The sequence below is a fragment of the Actinia tenebrosa genome, unplaced genomic scaffold (assembly GCF_029948245.1).
Source record: "Actinia tenebrosa isolate PJP-AT-01 unplaced genomic scaffold, QUT_ActTen_1.0 PGA_scaffold8__29_contigs__length_14323225, whole genome shotgun sequence".
NCBI lineage: Eukaryota > Metazoa > Cnidaria > Anthozoa > Actiniaria > Actiniidae > Actinia > Actinia tenebrosa.
The window spans coordinates 12,749,236-12,769,607 of record NW_028292585.1 but is presented as its reverse complement, the minus strand read 5'-3'; the positions used below and the strand labels follow the sequence as shown (position 1 = coordinate 12,769,607).

General features: G+C 36.5%; 4 protein-coding genes across 5 annotated transcripts in view; 2 read left to right on the top strand and 2 right to left on the bottom strand.

The window, feature by feature from the left end:
- LOC116299360 (tetratricopeptide repeat protein 27) overlaps positions 1–6,323 on the bottom strand; it is a 31,211-nt gene extending 24,888 nt beyond the window's left edge. Inside the window, exons 1-12 of the mRNA XM_089040892.1 lie at positions 6,214–6,323; positions 5,948–6,088; positions 5,666–5,738; positions 5,109–5,235; positions 4,415–4,465; positions 4,153–4,242; positions 3,554–3,656; positions 2,361–2,400; positions 2,149–2,221; positions 1,931–1,982; positions 1,470–1,550; positions 1,062–1,105 (exon numbers count right to left, since the gene is read on the bottom strand). Coding sequence (XP_088897018.1) covers positions 1,062–1,105; positions 1,470–1,550; positions 1,931–1,982; positions 2,149–2,221; positions 2,361–2,400; positions 3,554–3,656; positions 4,153–4,242; positions 4,415–4,465; positions 5,109–5,235; positions 5,666–5,738; positions 5,948–6,088; positions 6,214–6,322 — 984 coding nt within the window. The 5' untranslated portion in view covers position 6,323. The remainder of the gene's footprint in view (positions 1–1,061; positions 1,106–1,469; positions 1,551–1,930; positions 1,983–2,148; positions 2,222–2,360; positions 2,401–3,553; positions 3,657–4,152; positions 4,243–4,414; positions 4,466–5,108; positions 5,236–5,665; positions 5,739–5,947; positions 6,089–6,213) is intronic.
- Positions 6,324–6,448: 125 nt separating this feature from the next.
- On the top strand, positions 6,449–11,465 carry LOC116299329 (hydroxyacyl-thioester dehydratase type 2, mitochondrial). 2 transcript variants are annotated; one of them, XM_089040929.1, is made up of 5 exons: positions 6,449–6,734; positions 6,940–7,022; positions 7,514–7,614; positions 8,556–8,615; positions 11,346–11,465. In XM_089040929.1, the coding sequence occupies exons 1-4, from the start codon at positions 6,463–6,465 to the stop codon at positions 8,607–8,609; spliced, it is 510 nt and encodes a 169-aa protein (XP_088897055.1). In that variant the 5' UTR covers positions 6,449–6,462; the 3' UTR covers positions 8,610–8,615; positions 11,346–11,465. The 2 variants fall into 2 exon arrangements, with proteins under 2 accessions (XP_088897055.1, XP_031563828.2); XM_031707968.2 differs by lacking the exon at positions 11,346–11,465 and having other exon boundaries at positions 8,556–8,619.
- On the top strand, positions 9,633–15,116 carry LOC116299327 (uncharacterized). The gene is made up of 4 exons (XM_089040918.1): positions 9,633–10,738; positions 11,312–11,465; positions 12,524–12,872; positions 13,061–15,116. Exons 1-4 carry the CDS (start codon positions 10,677–10,679, stop codon positions 13,600–13,602), a joined length of 1,107 nt encoding a protein of 368 aa, XP_088897044.1. The 5' UTR covers positions 9,633–10,676; the 3' UTR covers positions 13,603–15,116.
- LOC148905218 (dual adapter for phosphotyrosine and 3-phosphotyrosine and 3-phosphoinositide-like) lies at positions 14,206–19,334 on the bottom strand. Its single transcript, XM_089040928.1, has 6 exons — positions 19,167–19,334; positions 18,894–18,995; positions 18,193–18,330; positions 17,911–17,976; positions 17,095–17,296; positions 14,206–16,530 (listed from the first exon to the last, which is right to left on the bottom strand). Exons 1-6 carry the CDS (start codon positions 19,185–19,187, stop codon positions 16,445–16,447), a joined length of 615 nt encoding a protein of 204 aa, XP_088897054.1. The 5' UTR covers positions 19,188–19,334; the 3' UTR covers positions 14,206–16,444.
- Between the last annotated feature and the right edge of the window lie 1,038 nt (positions 19,335–20,372).

The following is a 20,372-nucleotide window of genomic DNA, read 5'->3' as shown; positions in this document are numbered from 1 at the left end:
CAGTATATTTTCAAGCTATTTATTTTGCTGGACGGAAACTCCAAGTCATAACATCGTTCTAGAAGGCCTACAGTAGGGTGGATAAAAGTTTAGAATAGCGCCCCCGGCTGACCTGTCGGCCGTTATAGTCGGCTGTTCGACTTTGTCGGCTATTAATCGGTTTGTGACGTGGATTGTCGATTGGATAGCGGCCATCCATTGAAACGACCGTTTATCGGCCGACAGACCAGCCGGGAATTTCGCGAACGCTGACCGAAAAATCGCGGGCTTCCACAAAAATAGGCGTCATTTGTTGAGCATTCGAAGGATTCGAAAGAAGAGTTTAAGGTGGCTGCCAACTTTTGAACGTTCGATTTGAGCCCACGATGTGCGTGCACTCAAAAACCGCTGAAAAATCTACAACATTTTATTGAAGAACCATACGCGTTTCGAGCTTCAACAGGGCAAAACCCTCGAATTTTGCACGGGACTCTATTTTTTAATAGCTCATTCGAAAAAACTCCTAAAAATCTAAGCATATCAACATTTTAGAAAAAAGTTTATATAATTCCTAACACATGAAAATATGTATGTTTGCATGGATTTTTGTTCGACTTTATGAGATTTTTTAATAGCACCGAAACTACAAAATATGACAAATCAATGTATCTCTTAGTCTTTTTGTCAAAAACATCTATGTATTATTGTAGAATGATTGACAAGCCTTCATTCGTGCAATTATAGAAGAGTTTGCAAATGACTTTTATCTTATGAATCTTAATTGTTTTCTAATCATTCCGGTGGTGCAAGATCCAAGGCTTCCATTAAATGCTGATTATCTCGAAAACGAGCAAGGGACACCCAACTTTTCTTTCCAGATTTGGAATCAGCATTAAATTTCAACTCGGAAAATCGAAGTTTAGAAAAAAGTTTAAATCGTTTTCCAAAGTAGGCATGTGACCTTGTTGGAGCTATATTAAGAACAAGTGTTCCACAAAAAGGGAAGGAAAATTAAGGAAAAGTCTAAAGAGTTATCCAGAGATTTATTACCATTTACCAGTTGGCGATAGTTCAGTACTAACCTTTGGAAGTCCATTGACGTCTACATTATCAACTGATTGAATTTCTTTTTTCAAAAATGGGAAAAATTAAGAAAAAGAAAATCCATTATTTAATGTACAAGTTGAGCACTACAACAACACAACAACAATCAAATAATTGTTTTAGTATAATTTTAGACTTGAATATCAGAGAAAAGTAGAAATTCTGGATTAAAAAAAACAAAACGTTTTAGCATTACTTCAGATCTGGAAAACTTTGGAAAACCTCATAATCACCCCTCCAGTGGTGATTATCGTCTCAGAATCACCGGTCCCTTGACCAATCACAGCTCGACAAACTCTATACTCAAGTCTCAAATTATACCATAGTTATTAACAATGATTATAGTTATGACGTAATAATATATTATAAAAATGTTCCAAGGTTACCTGATGAACCGTCACGATTGATGTCTAACTTTAGCACCGATAAAAATTCTTGTTGAAACTTTGTCTTTTTCCCCAAAGCCCCTGCAGAATATAATCATCAAGACCTTACCAAGAATACAGTGAAATACTGTAAGCTTTCTGCCCTACCATTGATTATTGGAAAATTATTAAGATAAAAAGATATATCCTCAATATATCCTCCTCAGACCCTCCCCTCCCCTTTGGAAATCCCAATCCCCTTCCATGGGGGAGGTAAGCATAACGTCTTGGCTACACACAATATACCTTAGAAAATCTTCTTTTCTTTTGGGGGGGGGGGGGGGGGGGAGGTATGGCATTTGAATATCAGAATCATTGAACTTGGTTAATGACCTTGATTATCATCTGATAGAAGCTCAAATCAACTGGCTTAATAGGATATTGTGATTAATATTATAATGAACTACAACCTTACTGTATACCTGTTAAGTCAAACTTTATCCCTAATGCAGATTGTGCTGTTAAGAAATGTTCCTAAAAAAAGAAGACAGTTAAAATAGAGCCATTTTAACTTAGAAAAGGCACAGCACATAAAACAGAGCATCAGTTGATAGAGTACGATGATACAACACTCTATCTGTACGATTCTGTACCAGACCTAAAATCCAATGGGACTACATGTTCTTATTTTATTTCTTACCTTGGCTTTTGCAAATTCATAATAGTAAATATATAAATGTCCTATTTCTAAGTGAATCTGGCAGGCAATTGATCTGTGGATAGGGAGGTAAGATATTGGCTGTAAAGTACATAGTCGTATTCTTAGAGGCATTCTACATAGGATTTTAAGTATAAATGCATAAATATTAATATCCATTATAAAATTAATAAATAAATATTCATGGATAATACCTGTTCTGCTCAACACATGTGAAGGAAGTCGTTTCAGTTACTAAAAATAACAATAAATTCAAAGTTAAAAGAAATAAAACTAATAATAAGCAAATAACAAGGAAAAATAAATTTAAAAGAAAGAAAAAATGAATAAAATGTTAGGAACAAGTGTGTTAGCAAGTCATTGCAGCTCATCGTACAAAAACACTACTGGTAATAATGTACAGTACAGCTCATGAGAATGCTTATTTCAGGTGTGCAAACCCTGTGTAGTACACTCCCATGCGTGCAGTGCCAACAAGTATGTTGAGTACACAATACTATGTGTAACAAACTACATGCAGCTGATTTCCTAATTAAATAGTGCCTTTTGTTGAAAACCACAAGGATAAATAAATCGATTAAAATAAAATTAAAACACTCATTAATAATTCATAAGCTTATGGTCCAATTGGAGCAACCATACACGTCACGTGCATGAACCTTTATACCTGATAAAGTCCTCTTCATTAGTATTCAAGTGATTTTATATAAAGACACATGTGTCTTTATATAAAGACACATGTGATCTTTATATAAAGACCACTCGAATACTATGAGGATGACTTCATCAGGGATGAAGTATGCGTCCAAGTTTAGATGAAGACATAGAGCTTCATCAAGGTCATAGTCAACCCTAATGATCTTTGACTAACGTGCCTGTCTTTGCCGTGGCACGCAATATCCAACGTGTGGGAGCTTCTATTGAATCTGGTTGCGCATGCCCGTGACGTCAAATCTCTATCGAAGTATAAAAATCCATGTTCGTGACGTGTATGGTGGCTCCAGTTGAACCAAAATCTTATAAATTGTTCATGAGTGTTTTAAGCAGTTCAAAAAACTCATAGATCGTGTTTTATCAGGTATAAAAGCACGAGGCTACGCCTCGTGCTTTTATACCTGATAAAACACTCCTACTCGTTTATTAAACAGTACTTATTTTACAGTGAAAATATTTGCATACTTTTGTACTTTAAACTGACATATTTATATACATATATATTTTTTCGAGAAGTGGCTAGCTTTAATTACCAAATAAAACATATTAAAGCTTGTTTGATAGCAAAAAGTATGTGCATACAGTGTAGAAGTATTGCATACAATAAATATGGTCATACTTTTGTGTGTCAGGCTAAAGTACTATAGTAGTGTACATGTATCATTATATTTACCATTCTTGATTAGTTCAAATATCTTGTTCATGATCATATTGCAATGCTCTTCCATGATTCTCTGTTTGATTGCAAGATATCTCAGTGCCCAAACATATGATGACTATAAAATACAAATGAACACTTCATGAATTCTGACCCAAAACCACAAGAGAACAAGGAACTGTTATGGGAACCCTGTGGTGGATTGATTGGAGAGAGAGAGAGAGAGGGAGAGAGAGGGAGAGAGAGAGAAAAGATGGAACTCAAGAAACAATTAATTTTTCTTGTTGATCGTTAATCATCTACAAAACAAATTATTGAAAGAATATGTTTTATGATCATAAAAAATCAAGGCCTTACTGTATTTGTGTTAAAACATTTTTAAACGTTCAGTTGTTAGCCTGTGTAGTGGTGCATTGGGGTTGGGGAATTAGAACTACAGTAATGTGAGAGCAGAGGTCAGGTAGCCAGGTAGATCAACCCCTAGTACCTTTGGGCTTCTATTCAGGCTATAATTCAGGTGTTGTCAGGGATATATAGAGGTGACCATGGTAACTGATATATACATACACAGGACTCCTAATACATTAAATTCTATCTGTCCAGGTTATCTTTACCTGAAGAAGATGAAGTTTGTTCAAACCCTGAACAAGCAAGACATCAGCAATTAACAGGTGAACAGCTCCATTGACCCTGTTGTATATACCCTTCAATAAATCAAGCCAATAAATCATTTTTTTGGTTACCAGTTATTAAGAGCTGTTGATTGGAGGATAATAATTATCAAATAAAGATAGGCTGATTTATTGCCTTGGCACATCATGCACAGTTTGAGCTTGTAATAAAAATTAACAAAGAAAACCACAAGAAATCCTATACCTCTCCATCACTGCTTAACTTTTCCATTGATGTTTTTTGTAGAGTTCCTTCCTGAAAAATATATTATAATTTAACATTTCTGCATGAAGAAATGAAGAAAATACATTCAAGTTTCTAAAGAAAATAAATATACATTGCTTGGCAAGTATTATAAAGTGCAGGACTTAAATAAGGGCCAGTCAGTTGCCAATCATGATCACTACAGTAGTATACTGGTCAAATTATTAGTTATTGCTAGGTCATTAAGTTAAGCTTGGTCTGGCTCAACATTACTGATCAAAATAACTAATAAGGCAAATATTTGAATGAACAAAGTTCCAATTCTAGCTGGACAGAGTCCAATTACCAGCCATTATTGAAAACCCTGTATAGTGCTTTTAGAAAAATCAAACTTGTATTGTGTAAGTCCAGAAATTGTCCCAGAAAGAAATTGTCTATCTCCCCCCCCCCCCCCCCCCCCTACCACCACAGAGGAATTTGGAATTTCTGAGGGGTACGGGGGTCAGAGAAAGAACAAAATTACAGCGTTTGTATTGGGAAAATATTTGAATTTCTGAAAAAAAACCTTCGTGGGGGGGGGGGGGGGGGGGGGGAGGGGGTTACAGATAATTACTGGAACCACACATTCTTTTATCGTCAATCTTGGCCAGCAACATATTATATCATGCTAAAATATCAATAGTCTCCATATCACCTGTCTTTGTGCCTCGAAGGAAGATGGAAGGAATTGAATACAAGTGTCACTTATGAGAGGTCCAGTCCAGTTTTGTTGTACAAACAACTGAAGACAAGCAGTACCAATCAGTAGTACAATAAGCTGTCTGAAATACAACATGAAATTATGAAATGAAAAAACACACCCATAAACAGTTTTTCTCAGTGTTATCCCACTTTGAATTTATATTATCACATTAATTAACATAATTAAAACTAATGATTAACTTATCAACAGATAATAAATAGGGATAAAGATTAATTAATAAGTAAATAAAAAAATTACTATGCAGACACACTAACTGGGACCATGCACTTGAATTAAACTTCAATCAGGTAACAGTAAACTCGACAGAAATTGAACTGATAAAAGTGTTAGCCAACCAGATTATTACGTTCTCATGCTCTTATTTTATCAATGTGCTATCTGATTGGCTGTTTAGAAAGATTGGCCTATTTTAAACTGATACTAGCTTATCGAAGTGGTCCCTGAGTTGGAGTATCCATACAGTAATTAGTTTTACTCTAAATACTTACCTAGTCAATAAAGTTTGCTCATTAGTAGATTCTAAATATAGCTCAGTTCTTTTTATTAGGTATTTATCTATGCCTGTTAATAAATAAATAAATTCTATTAAAACACTGATTTTGATGATGAAAACGTTTACAAGTGTAACTTTAAGGTGTGATGGAAATTCCCCCTTAAAATCATGTTTTACCTTTTAATAATCTCTTAGAATTTCAGCCTCTTAATTAATAGCCCATTTAATATACGAAACTAAACCATATTTAAGTTTGTATAGTAAGTCTTTATATTACCTTCAGCAGATTCCTTTGAAGAGGTTTCAGTTGTTATGCCGAAAAACTTTGACGCTACCGGCGTTGTAAGAGCTTTAACGTATTCACCACTCGCTAGGCAAGACATTAGGTCTTGAAGCTCAGTCAACAACTGTACATATTCTGAATGAATAAATAATAACAAATGAATCAAAACCTAGCAAAACAGAGCAGTACAGTATGTATCACATGTACACGTGCAACTAGTTTAAGTATTGCAAAATACCCAAATGTCATTTTACTTATACCTTTGTCGACATTGCCATCTATTATCTCTTGAAATAAAAGACTAACTTTGTTAATATTCTGCTCTAGTACAGCATATTCGAGTTTTAAGTAAAATTCTTTATTTTCCATCGTAAATTTGTTAAAAATGTGACTGAAATGCAACTTTAGTCAGGCGTTCCTTTTCGCTTACTCGACCCATTCTCATCGGCTTTTCCGAATAAAATCCGAAAATATTCCGAACCATTCCGAAGAAAAACATCTTTCTTTAGATGGCTGGAGCTCTCTTCAAATTTCGATATTTTCAACCTTTAAAATTAAATCTCCTCTTCCAGAACTTATCAGTTTTATACTTACGTAACTGTTCGTCTACAAGGAGGTTTGAAGTCGGAGAAAAAGCTGAAATTTTCCGTGTTTTTGGCCAAGAAGATGTGGACGCGTTTGCAGAGTTGACAGGCGACTTCAATCCCATTCATATAAACAGCGAGTTTGCTAAACTTGCAAATTTTGAACGCTGTATAGTACATGGAGCTCTAGTGAATGGGTAATGATACGAAATTAAGATACAAACGACTATATATACTTTGTATATTCTCTTTTTAACCTCTGACATGAGAGTGAGGCTAAGAGGTATCATGAATAAATAGAGTATTAGACGATAGATATTTAGAGCAAAGTATAACTTATGAAGGTGCTTTAGTTATTAAATACTTGGATAACCTGCAATAACTATATTTTTACCTCCTCAGATTAATTTCGTCATTGCATGGTACGAAACTGCCAGGCTCTGGTTGTATGGTCGTATCTCAGCACATCAAGTTCCCATCACCTTGTATGTATGCATATAATTCTGCATACAGTAGTTTTATAAAATTCTTATCCTTCGAATAAATAAATGTGCACAATCATTCATTGTTCCCACCCCAGTTCTCAATGTCTGACTCACTTTGTCGGAAATGCATCTAAAGTATTTAAAAAATGGTTGGTGAAGCTTATTTGTTGCATGTGACATGTTGCATGCCTCATACCAAACTTCAAATATCTTATATTCATATGTAAATAATGAAATCACAAAGGAAAATGTGCTGGAAAATTAAACAGTCAAAAGTGGGGTTGATCCTTTCACTAATTCTTTTAGCCGGCCTCCCCCGTCTCAACTTTCATGTTTTTGAGGGAAACTGTGCTCTGTGGTCTGGTTGAGGTAGTCTAAGGGATTGCGATGTACTGTATTTACAACACCATATTCTCTATAAATCCACAAATATCAGAGTTAATCAGTCTAGTGTGTCCAAAGTTTTATTTTTGATCATGCTATATTTTCAGTGTATGTTGGTGAAACAATTAGAGCTGTAGTAGAGGTCATGAGTTATAGACACTCTGTAATGTTATGTAGTGCTGTGTGCACGGCAGTTGAAAGAAACGAGGTAAATCATCTATAGATATCCTTTGTTACTAAGTTTGCTATTCTACATTTTGCATTCATATTCTGATGCTGTTAGGGGTGATTATGATAGCCAATGTGACATTTTGTGAGAGCACAAGACTTGCAGATTTATTGGGAACCTTATGACCTAATTAAACGGCTCTTGTACTAGTGCTATCAAGCCCTAAAAAAGCCTCTGGACTCAGATCTCAGTGGCACAGCTAATTGACAGTTTAAATTGGAATTTAATATTTCGGGTTTTGCAAAGGTGGGAAGTTCAAGATTAGCTGAATCAGGGAAGACAGCCATAAACTCTGCTCAGATATGACGGGTATAAAGTTTAGGGATCCTAAATCCAAGAGAATGCACTTTCACTGGGCCAGACTAAATAATTAATTTTTATTCACTGAAAGTGAAACACTTTCTGGCCATGTTTTCATAGAAACCTTCTTAGAGTCTTTAATCAGAACCATTGTTAGTTTGAAGAATGATCAAACAATAGCGCAGCGAGCTGATTCTAAAAATAGCTTAAAGATTCGGACAAACATTGCATTCTGTTTAACTGCTACGAGGATTATACGAACCGATTTTATTATTTTTACTTAAAGTTACAATAATAACCCATGTAAACTAAGATCAACTGCGATCGGCTGTGAAAATTATCTGCTGAAAGTAAACTTGTAAGTTTGTTTGTCCGAATTTCGCCTTTGTCTTTGTTTTTATGACGTCAGGGCTGCGCTGCGCTATTAGAATGAATTGATTGATATTTCAATCTGGTGTCAATTTTGATACTTCACATGTAACATGACAAATATTTTTGTAATTACATTTTATACAAAAATGCCATACATTGATTTATATCTGGATTGTTCTTCTTCAAGCTACATCATTCCTTAATATAACAGTATTTATCCATTATTTTTCTTTGTGCTGTTTTTTTAGGTCATTCTTACTGGGGAAACTAAACTCTTTATACCAAAATCAAAATTAAACTAATCTAATGTAAGTATGGAGCACTCTTTTATTTTCTTTTTCAACATTCTTTCAATTGAAATCATTTTCCCCTGATTATCAGTTTAGCATTACTTTGTCCTCTGCCTCCAGATTGTACAAGTTTGAGTAGTTTCATCTGTTGAAGAAATTATTGTTTTCCTCCAGCCCCCCTCCCCTCCCTCCCCCAGAACAAAAAATTGTTAAGTATCTCTTTTTCTATGGTAGGCAAACCTTTCCCTTTCTCCCCACACCCCCGAAAAAGAAAGATCAGCCAGGCTTAATCCAAGAACAAGAGCCGTAGTTCCTTTGAACATCGCAATTCTTTCTTATTTTGGAATACATTTTGATGAATTCTGCTTCCAATCTATTTTCTTTAACCTCAAAACTGACTCCTAACACGTAGTGCGCTTTTCGTTTTCCAATCTTTCTCTTCCCTTCAAACTTTCTTTCCCATTTTCCTATATACTGTACATTCTCTTCATTTCTACCGCACACATACCTTAAAGAACCAAATATTCGGACGAGAAGTAAACAAGATAACTGATCTCAAGCCCTAGAGCTATGTTTCGAATGAATTGAAGATTTAGCCCTTAAACTCTCCTTGAATCTCAAGCGCGGCTATTCACTCTCTTCCGGAATTATTTCTGTCGCACCAGCATGGCGCCTCCAACTATTTTTATGATGTTTTTATTTCCTATTAAAAGCCTTGTATGTTTGCCTAAGTTTAGGTTAATACCACTGGTCTACTGACCTTAAATTTTTGTATCATAAGCAAGAGCAGAGTGGCAATTTAGATTTCTTCATCACTAAGTTTTGAGGTCTTTTAGAGGCGTTAATTTTGCGAGGTGATACGGCTTTCTATTCTTTGCTTACCAGGTTTCTTGTGCTTTGCAGATTAAACGAAGAAACAAAAAAGTGAAGCTTTTTTCACTTTATTCATGTAGTAACTTGACAGCAGAAATGAAAGTTTTTCAGTGTTCACTCGATTCTTTTTTTTCTTTTTTTTCGAGTCTTTTTTTTTTTTTGTACATGTGTGTTCCATGTTTCATTTAATTTTCTTACTCTAGATTATTTATTGCAAGGTTTGTCGATATATTAGAAACAAAGCTTAGTTCTACCTTTGTTACACCTGGGCTCAAGAATCAATCTCATATCAAACTGCGTATTTACAAAAGTGTTACGCGGTTTCTTTCTGATGATATTCGGTGTCTTTTGAGCTGGCAGGCTGTCGACCTAATTGGTCCTACACTGGGATAGTTACCGCCGCGAGTTCGACTTTAAACCCTCTGACATTACCCAAGCGCCGCTTTTTATCTCCGCCTGAGAGAAAATCTAATGGACGCTACGAGGAAAATCCTTCAATTGCACACACCTGATTATGACCTCTGCTGATGGATGTATAAGAGGCGCAATCTGATTTAAATTACATTGAAAATTGCCGGCGCGTGCGAAATGAAACCAGATTTACCCACAAAAAATATCAACAATCAGCTTCTAGGGGAAAGCTTCCAAGAGATGCCATTACGACGTAAAACTCTTGTTAAAAGAGCAAGATCAGCTGTCTTCTCACTGAAGCCATGCTGGCCCAATTAGCTCGAAGGACTTTGATCGTAGCGTAGTGAACATCTTCTCGGCATCTATTCGTCGACTGGCTGGCGACCTGTTGAAAATCTTAAGCTTCTGTTTTTGTCGTTAAGAAAAGCGGTACAACCAAAGGTTAGCAAAAGATTCGCTGCAATCCTAAAGAGATTTTTAATTATCAAGCTTAGTATTCCATCTCTAGTACCATTCATTAAAAAATATCCCTGTAAAACCAGGGTCCCAAAAAGGTTTTGTCTAATAAGTTCTGATTCTCATGGTTGTTATCTGTACCAAAGAGTGCACTGAAGGATTCAAGAGTTGGCCGTAAATTATCGCCGGGGATTAATCTTTTGTTTGTACGTAAGTTGCAATCCAATAACCACATACTTAAGTAAGTTAATCGCGCAAGGGGCGGGGAACAATCTTGAAATTAAAACATACGGCACATAACAGGTACTTATTAGCGATACGTGTAGAAGCACTTCTTTTATGAATACTTCAGTGTCGACCAAAGTCCTAGTCTTGAAAACTGCAACCTCAACAGCTATAAGGTACGATTATTAATATCCATGTATATCTATAACGTCACGAGAAGCTGCCCGATTCCACATTGTGATTTCTTGGAGAGAGAGATATATATGTGTAGAGAAAAAGCAATTTAGTATTTATTTTGGAATGGTTTTCTAGAGGCGTAGCTTTTGTAGGTCATGGCCGTCGGTAATGCAAGTGCCTTCGGTTCTCGTAATAATTTTTCATGCCAAATACGAAAATATTTACGCGGTATTTCAAGCATGAAGGTTAAAGGGAAGAGCTGCAAAAGTAGGCGTTCTTTACAATGTATAAGGCGCTTAGGAAACTGCGCCTCCGTCATTTGGTTCATCTTATCACAATTTCCAAACGTGAATGCTGCTCTTGGCGGATTGGTCAAGTATGTACGTCTGACTTATAAAGTAATATATATAGATTCTAGTTTATTTAGTCTGCTTCTCCCAAGAGAAGTCATACCTCGCCGCCAGCATCCTACCCTATTTTCTAACGGTGCATGCTCCTTGCTCCCTAAAACTCCTTTCACAAACTGACCAGTTTATATACCAATAAACATCAGAGGTGTTTTTTCCCCAAAGGTCGTCGTGTTTGAGTCATCTTTTACCTTGGCAGATCATTAAGTACAAGCACTTTACAATGAACAGTGGGACTTTTTTCCTTGCATTCCTGTTGGTTTGCTTAGCACTTGAAGTCGTCTTCTGTTGCGGAACTTCTGAAGGAAAAGAATCTGAGGTATGAAAACGTTGCGACTTCAAATCAGTGTCAGCAATAGGCCGCGTTCGAGATGTTAAAATTCTAGTATGATACCGAGGCTCGCTGAAAAAAAGCTAGTTCATAAATTGCGTTAAACCTCAAAAGTATCGGTTGATATAGTTCTCTAGATTTGATTATACAACGTTGTTGAGTAGCATCCAGACTAGCTCTATTAAAATTTTCTTATTATTTCTCATTAAAATCAAAACTTACGAGCACAATTTTCACAACACGGAAAGAAACATGATTTTGCAGCCCCGTGAAGTACCTTTAGCGTGAAGTTATGGTGCCTCATGATCAGCTGCAGTACGATAAGCCTTCGTCTTTTCTTTGAGGCCATCAAAGATACAGTCAATTCAAAAAACGTTGTCGTCGACGGCTCAAGCCTACGCGACTGGACCGAAAGAAATATGGGTAAAAATCATTGAAGTGGTTAAATATTCATTCTGAATTGATTGTTCCCGCTAGTAATAAGATAATGATGGCGAGAAACAATCCATCAAATTCTTGTGTTTGGGTTTAGGGAAAGAAAAACAAAGTAGTTATGATTCAGTTCACAATTTCGAAAATATGAAGGCATTAAAAAAACGTCTCCTTCAACATTTCCCGCTCGCCTACGAAGGTTCGTGCTGTAAACCAGGCATAACTAGTCAGATAAAATGATGGAATCAACTCGGCTTCAATGATTACTACCCAGAGTTCCTTTCGGTCCAGTCGCGTAGGCTTGAGTTGGTCGACGACAACATTTTTTGAATTGACTGTATATAGCACATTAAGCACCCTGAACATACCTTTATCAAGAACTTTTGTTTATGTTGACCCCTCGGGAAAGTTGCGAATCTACACATGTCCATGTTACTTGATTAAAGTAACTAAGCTAACATGAAAATACGAAAGAAATCACGAAATCACACGTTTCTCGATGGAACTTGTTACCTTCCTTTTATACTTTCCGGCATGTCATATCAGCCTCGCCAATCTAAAATAATTTTGAGAGGGGCCTTTATTATTCTTGCCAATGTTTGATTATCTTTCAGAAAATCAATAACACCGAAGTTCGTGGTAACGTGCCTCAAGAATCCAGCAAACCGTCCGACTTTGTTGGTCCCTCAAACAATAATAAAAACATACCAACAACGAACGACTACACCACCTCTGACAACCCCGACCACGGAAAAACCAACATAACCAGCCAGCCAGAAGAAAAGCAGCAGTCAATAAGTACTAATAAGACTTCTAGTCAGAAGGACGTCAAAAAGATGTACACGACACCTACAGTGAAGGTAGCGACAAGAGTAAAAGTGAAAGCCCAAGAGACCACTGCACATGCTCAGACTACGGCGTCACCTTCCGTCATGAGGATAGTTACGCAGTCTATTCTTGAACGTGAGTTTTGTGTAGTTTAAACTACCATTAAATAATCTGAAGAAAGTAGATGAATTATGAATTTCACTACTGGAGAAGCAATGTGAAATACATTTTTCGTCATACGCATTAAGTTACATCTTCTGTGTGCGGGCCAGCATCTATTCCTTTTTTGTTCCCACACCATTTTCATTTTTCTCACTCCATAGCAAACTTTACTTCATCGCCACCCAAAAGAAACCCAGACTCCTGCACGGCGTGGGAACAGTGTCCAATCCATCGTCATCCAAAGATCCAGGCCTGGCTTCATAGTCTCCCAGCATGCCCCTGTCGATATCCTTATGGGTTGTATTATAACAACACCCTTTATGACAAGATCCAAGGGAAATTGTTTTCATGGAGAAATGTCAACTTTAAGCTCGAGAAACTAGCTGTTTTCAAACCAACTGCAGCGTATTGCATTCGGCAGCTTTTACCGAACTCTGCAACCACAACAGCAACACAGCAGTGCTGTTATGATCGCAGGCTCCGACTGATTACCCGAGGGAGAGGGTCTGGCACGCCAAATTTGGTCGCACCAGAGCTAAATGAAGGGATGCATAATTACGTTGACTTGTTGCCGTTTATTTCATGCCAAGGAGACTGGACACGATACCAAGCCGTGCGCCCACCGAATAATGCACTAAAATGCCGCGAGAACCCCAAGAAGGGAGAGTTTCGAAGGCAATTCAAAAGAGCCAGAGAGTTTTAGAGATGCACGTTCAAGTTACCGCGAAGGTTTTATATTAATTGTATTAGAGTGAAGGCATTTAACCCGTGATATAAAAAAAATGCAAGTTAACGTGTAATAGTCAAATAGTCACAAAAGAATTAAGATGATGGAATTTCGGTCTATTAATGTGTGTTATCTATTTCACGGGTTTTTAAAATGACCTCTCTCTATACCGGATATATCACCATATATCAGCGCAACTAAGGGTGGATGATTTAAGATTGCTCTGGAGCAGATTTCATAAGATTGTGAAAAGTCCTCGGCGCGACGTACCCGCGTGTCATGACAGCGTGTCCGTACCTTGTCCAAGCACTTTAACCTAGTAAGCGTTTGTGTCCATCACGCTGAGATTGCTCAGCGAATGTCAACGTTTCAACTCCGTGTCCGTATGTTACGAATTTTTACAGTCCTATGAAATCTATTCTATGGCGTTCAGTCGAAGTTATAGACAATACTGGAGAGGGGGCGCCAAAGGGTAAAATGCGAGGCACTTATAGACCTACGATTTCCCAACCCAACTTTAGTAAAATTTCTTTAAAAAAAAAATTAAAAAATTAAAAACAAATATAATAAATAAATAAATATATATATATAATCATTTAATGAAAAAAGTTACATTTAATCTTTCTTATAATAAATGTGTTCACTTTGAATAGTAACATGCCTTACCATTAGTAACATATCATTAGTCCATAAGACAACCATAAGGAAATGTGTTAATGAACAATTATTCGCCGAAGGCAGAGAAAATATCGGGGAGCATTATATTCACCAAGCTGCAAGTCTTTGAGCATCGAGGTAAATATTCCTAGATATTGACTTCCCATGAGGTAAAGAGTAGGCCCTTTGCAGTGAACGGTCACTTGTCTCTACTGGAGAGGAAAATTTTTGTTTTTTTAAATTTTTGATTGGTGATTCTTTTTAGCTACTTGTAAAGAACAGAATGAAACGATGAGTAACCGGTGTGTTGCGAAATACAGTTTTGTTACCATGTTACGAAATATGTGGTAGAAAGTGTTTGCTCTCCAGTAAGTTTCACCCATGGAAATCAAAATTTTCATTCATTTGATTTCAGTGGATTAATCAGCACGTAATTCCTGAGCTGCAAAGGGCCTATTGTTTTAGTGACTTTGGGAAACCTTATGATCCCCGCACCTTAGGAGCTCGACCAATAGCCCACTTGTTGTCTCATTTAAATCTCATTTGCATGCATCCATGATAACTGCTATTACATCATGCAAAATTTTATACTCAGTCTACTGAGGAAATTTGATAGGAAAACAAATATATGCAAATATAGATGCATTGCACCATCTTTTTGCATTGTTTTCCTATTTGCTGTTATTATTGAGACATGTTATCTTGGCCATCAACGACGGCCGAATGATGCTGATTATATATTTTAATCAATGACTCTTATTTATCACAGTTAGGCTACCTTGACTATCTTAATATTTTCTAATGCAAATATATTGTTTTTTCCTTTTCACCTTGCACAGATTGGATCTTCCATTTATGCCGTAGTTTAAATCCACACTCAACATTATATATAAATAGAAGAAGTTATAAACACATAATTCTTTACCTTCGTTTCTAATATTCTCTATGTGTGCTGCATGTGTATTGGAAAATTATATTTCAGGTTTGTTAACACAGTAGATATGTTGGTGTTAGCCTGCGTAGTGGCTCTTGGGGAGGGGGATTGGAGGTGGCTTCCTTGCCCCAACCCCCCTCCCCCTCCCCCTCCCCAAGAGCTGCCACACAGGCTATATTAGTGTACCAAAACAATACATTTTCTATCCTTAGGGAATGGAACTCTATTTTTATGCAAAAACTGTACAGAAAGTTTCTATTGTTTGGTATACCAATATGGCTGCCTTGTCACGTGAGTGAAAATGCTTTATATACCCCTTATAGACGTCAAATCAGCTTGATCTGGAGGACAAAACAAAAGAATTCAGATCTCCTGAAAATTGGAACCTATTGTTTTATCCCCAAGATCCTCATCTTGGGAATTGAATTCTTTCTCACAAAAGTGACAGTATGTTCTTGCCATCTAATAGTATGGATGCTGTCATGTGATGGTGCAAAAGCTTTATTCCTTTCATAACTTGTGGATATCCAAAATGTAGAAATGAGTTATTTCAAGGGGCCTGAATTTGCAAAAATGTCAGTCTCTCGCTCACTCACTCACTAAGATGTTAGCAAAAGCACAGGTAGCATATGCTGTGTTTCTCTGACGATTTTGATACAATTTGTTATATTTTTATATTAATTGAGATACCCTAGCTTTGTGCTCTTTCCTATGTCCATGTAGGATTAGGTCTCATATTTCTAGTTTATCAACATACCCCTTGTAGAAATTCCCACAAAAGCCAGCGTGCAGCCAGACTTTTCTCTCTTCAGTTAGAGTCAGTGAGAGGTTGGCTGCACGCAGGCTAGGGTGTACAGTAAAAAGATCAATGATATTCCAAATCTGTAGCAAAAATTCCAGTGGAATGCATTTGTATAATCCTAATCCACAACTCTATTTCCCATACCCCAGGCATTGAGGGGCAAGGGACAAAACAAAAGTAGAGTCCCTCTTTTGTGTGTGTGTGCTTCACTCCCTAGTGCACACCTCTGCAGATATAATAGACTAGCTACTAATTCCTGCATGGCCAAATTATTACACTAAAGCAAAGATCAAACACTGACAAAAAAAGGGTGGACTAGCAGTGGACCTTGTATATATGCACTTCCAAAGAACTCTGCTGTATTTTGAAATTCAAAAAGGGTCTAAGGAATTACAAAATTATATGACAATATGTTTTTATTTAATTTAATTTAACCCTGTTTTACTTGGTAATGGTTGTGCTGGTTGAGTTTCTTCTGTGTATGGTGGTGGTGGGGTATAGGGTACTTGTCCTGCAGAACAAAAAATAATAATATAAGTTATATAGAGCTCAACCTATTAAAAATATTTTAAAACTTAAGACTGGGCTTGCTAAACAAAATTATGCAGTCAATTAAGGTGGCTCAATGGGGTTTTCTCAATGTGCTTCCTTTTGATTTCAAATCACAAATCAACGGTTGTAAACAATTTGAATGGAAAAGGAACCTTTCCAAGGGTTTAAGAGAATGATGAAATATTCAAACGAATCACTAGACTAAGTAAAGATACATGGGAACAATCTATTTGATTGTCAGTCTATTGTCCATCAGTTGCAACGTGTCTTTGATAAGTGTATACCAATGAAAACCGTAATATCCCTTATCCTCTGAGCTGAGATGTAGAAGAGCATATTGTGGCATTTGCTTCAAATTTATTATGGACCATGAATATTTTCAATTACTAACACTGAAGTAAGAAAATCTCAAAAATCTGAAATTTGGTCTTATGTAGGCCTGGCTCGCATAATTATGAAAATGGTTTAAGTAGAATTGTTTCGATAGTTATAATACTGAATGCATTTAGGAATCAAGACTGACCATGTACTCGTGGATCATATAACGGCCCCCCTGTGGCAAACATACGAGGGTCAAACTGGGGTCCCACTTGTCCAGGCTGCATTGGTGGTGGGTTGTATGGTCCTGGCAGTCCTTGCCATTGTGGTGATCCTCCTGGATACTGGAGGATTTGGGTTGGCTGTGGTGAATTATCAGAAACTACTACAAAGCCACTTGGTGAAACCTACATTACATTAACATGATTAAGAAAATGATTTTAAAAATTTGGAAAAAAGAAGATGTTATGTAGGTGGATTTGAATTCTGAGGGGTGGAAGAGGGTCTCAGAAGATACTGTAGCTATTCTTGGTTTTCACCTATGTCATCAAAACTTTTGCCAGGATTTATATAAAACAAAACAGTTTCCACAGGCCAAAAGAGCAGCCAAAACTATATACTTGGTGAATACTTTGGATTCTAGTTTTTTTTATGATGTCAGGTGAAAACCAAGAATCCTATGAGGCATGGAGGGGGGTTTGAATTTCCAAAGGGTGGGGAGGCACCTGAGAAGGGTATATCATGCAGTTCCGAATAAAATATTCATATTTCCCCCATGGAAGGAGATTTAAATTTCCAAGGGTTGGAAAGGCCTGTGGTGGTTATGTTGTGTAGTACCAGAAAATAAGAAAATATCCAGATCTCTCCTTGAGGGGAGTGTAAATTTCAAAGGGTGGGGAGGGACCTAAGGGGGTATATTGTCTACATGTAATCTAAGGAAATATCAATATTTTCCCTATGGAAAGGGGATAAGACTAAGGAGACTATATGATAACAAGGTTTGTTATACTAGAATTTTAACCTGATCTTGAGAAGATGGTAAATCTTTTGTAGGTACTAACACTTTCATCCAAGAGTACATTTCTTCCTGTAAAAATAACCATAAATAATAAAAGTACCATAAATAATAAACACTTCAGCGATAACAGTTGTTTTGTTTTCTGCCCTTTCGAAACTTCAATTGGATTTTGGTCTTTTCTGAACCATCATTATTGATTGATGCAAAGAAGTTTCATTGTTTTTTATATCTTAATGCATTTTGAGTCACATGGTTACATTCACTCTATAAGAATCACTGACTTACAGATGAGTCTGCTTGCAGAAACCATACCACCCCAGATTTAGTGTGCAATTCAAAAACATTGGTTTTGCCTTGAAACTGGTTACATTCATTGACATCAGCAATATCTCCCCTTGTTATGCTACCTAGAGGTTCTGGAGCCTGGGGAAAAAAACAATCATCAATTCCTCGAATCCTGAATATAATATTAATATATCAGGGACGGCAGAGCAGTTTTTTGATTGGGGGGGCTCAATAGTGACATTGTATGGCAAGGTGGGGGAGCTGAGTTTAGTGAAAATGTATTAAATGTTCCTGTGCCCCTGTATATATGAATAATATATGAATAATATATGATAAAAAATTAAATTCCAATTAAATTCCATTTGGAATACAGTGGAAGAAAAGACACTCTGTGGAATCCACTGTTTATCCCATTATTTATTATTTATTTAATTAAGCTTAAATGCTATGGTGATGTATGATTTACTGGTAGATAGCTCCAGGGTTGGAATCTGTGAGTTTGCAATGCCAAGACTTTGATCAGAGCAGAGGTTGCTTCAGGATTCTGTGATATTTTTAAAACTTTTTTGATAGAAAATTTTGGGACTTCTGCACACAAATAAAATATTAATCTCAAGCATGTGGGATTGTGTATGTATACAGAGATCAGACTTTTATTACCTATAGAATATCTAATAATTCCTATAATACATAAGTCTTACATATGGTGCTTCAAAGTAATGCAAATAGCTTCTTTCCAATCGAAAATATCGTTTTGCCCAACCAAGAAATATGTTTCTGTATTTTCTTAGGTGACCTTCTTTCTGTAACGAAAAAACGTAGAAAGCCAGATGTATTAGTATTTGAGTAAGCTTTTTTTATGAACTAAAGCTTGTTAAGTTTTCTAACAAATAAAACGTTAAGCTTAGCTTACATGTAAATATTTTTAAGCCTGATCTTTTTCTTTCCTCTAAAGATATTAAAATTTCACTCACCGTTGGTCTTGCACTACTCATGGCATCGGCACAGTTATTAGAGTGTATTGGTCTTTCTTGGAGCTGGTTTTGTTACCTCATAATAAGTTTTTCTTATTTTTAGAAACGTAGTTCGTTGTTTTATTTTTGTTCATGAAGTCACTTCGTTCCAATATGGCGGATGGTGTGTGAGAGACCGCTGAACATGACAGTGTACAACACAGGGAACCCACTTATTAGAAACTGCATAGGCAGCCCAAACAACGAATCTGTGTCGTATCTGTACTGTCTTATGCTGAAAAAATCAATCAATCAATCAATCAATCAATCAATCAATCAATCAATCAATCAATCAATCAACCCATTATTCAATCAATCAATCAATCAATCAGTCAATCAATCAATCAATCAATCAATCAAAATGAACATACCCCAATCATAAATTGTTGTTAGTGGTTTTTAACTTCTCTTTGGATAGCTTTTAGCTGTTTTTTAGTCTTTTCTTCCTCACTTTTAGGTAGGTGAGGGAGAAAAAAACGGCTAAAAACAGCAGTTGAAACTACCCAAGAAAAATTTAAAAACCACTAAGAACAATTTAAGATCGAGTTATTTTAATTTTTTTGACAATTCGGAACTTAGCCTGTCGGAGCGGACAGAAAGGGGTACGGGACTGGACTAAGGTAATCATCACGTATAGAGCCGCCACGCAGGCTAGCTCACAGGTAGCCCAAGTTCTGCTTTTGTTGGGGTTTTACCGGCTAGCTTGTAATGCCTAATGGTGGGGACTGCCCGTCACATTCCAGATCATTCTACATTGTCTGTTTTCAAATGCTGGTTGTAATTTTTTTGTGTGGAAGGTAGTTTAGTTCTCTTTGAGTGATTTATCCTTCCTGTAACACGCTGTCGTAGGATCTGAGTAGTGTCTTTTGACTCATGCATTTTGCAATTGGTTAGACATAAACTAATGGGTACATGTGACAATTTATGACTCCACTAGAAAGTACAAAACAAAATACAACTATATTAATTACGATTAAAAATACATATAATCAGCAACATCAATAAAATCTAATCAGGTTCTAGAAAAGACAAAATAAATAAAAAAAAAAAAAAAAATGACAATCTGGTTCGTTACCAGTTTTGGTAATATGCCTGACGTCACAAGATGGCGGCCAAAACGCTTTTTCGGACCTTATTCAGCCCTTTGATTCCTTGAAAAAAAGGCCC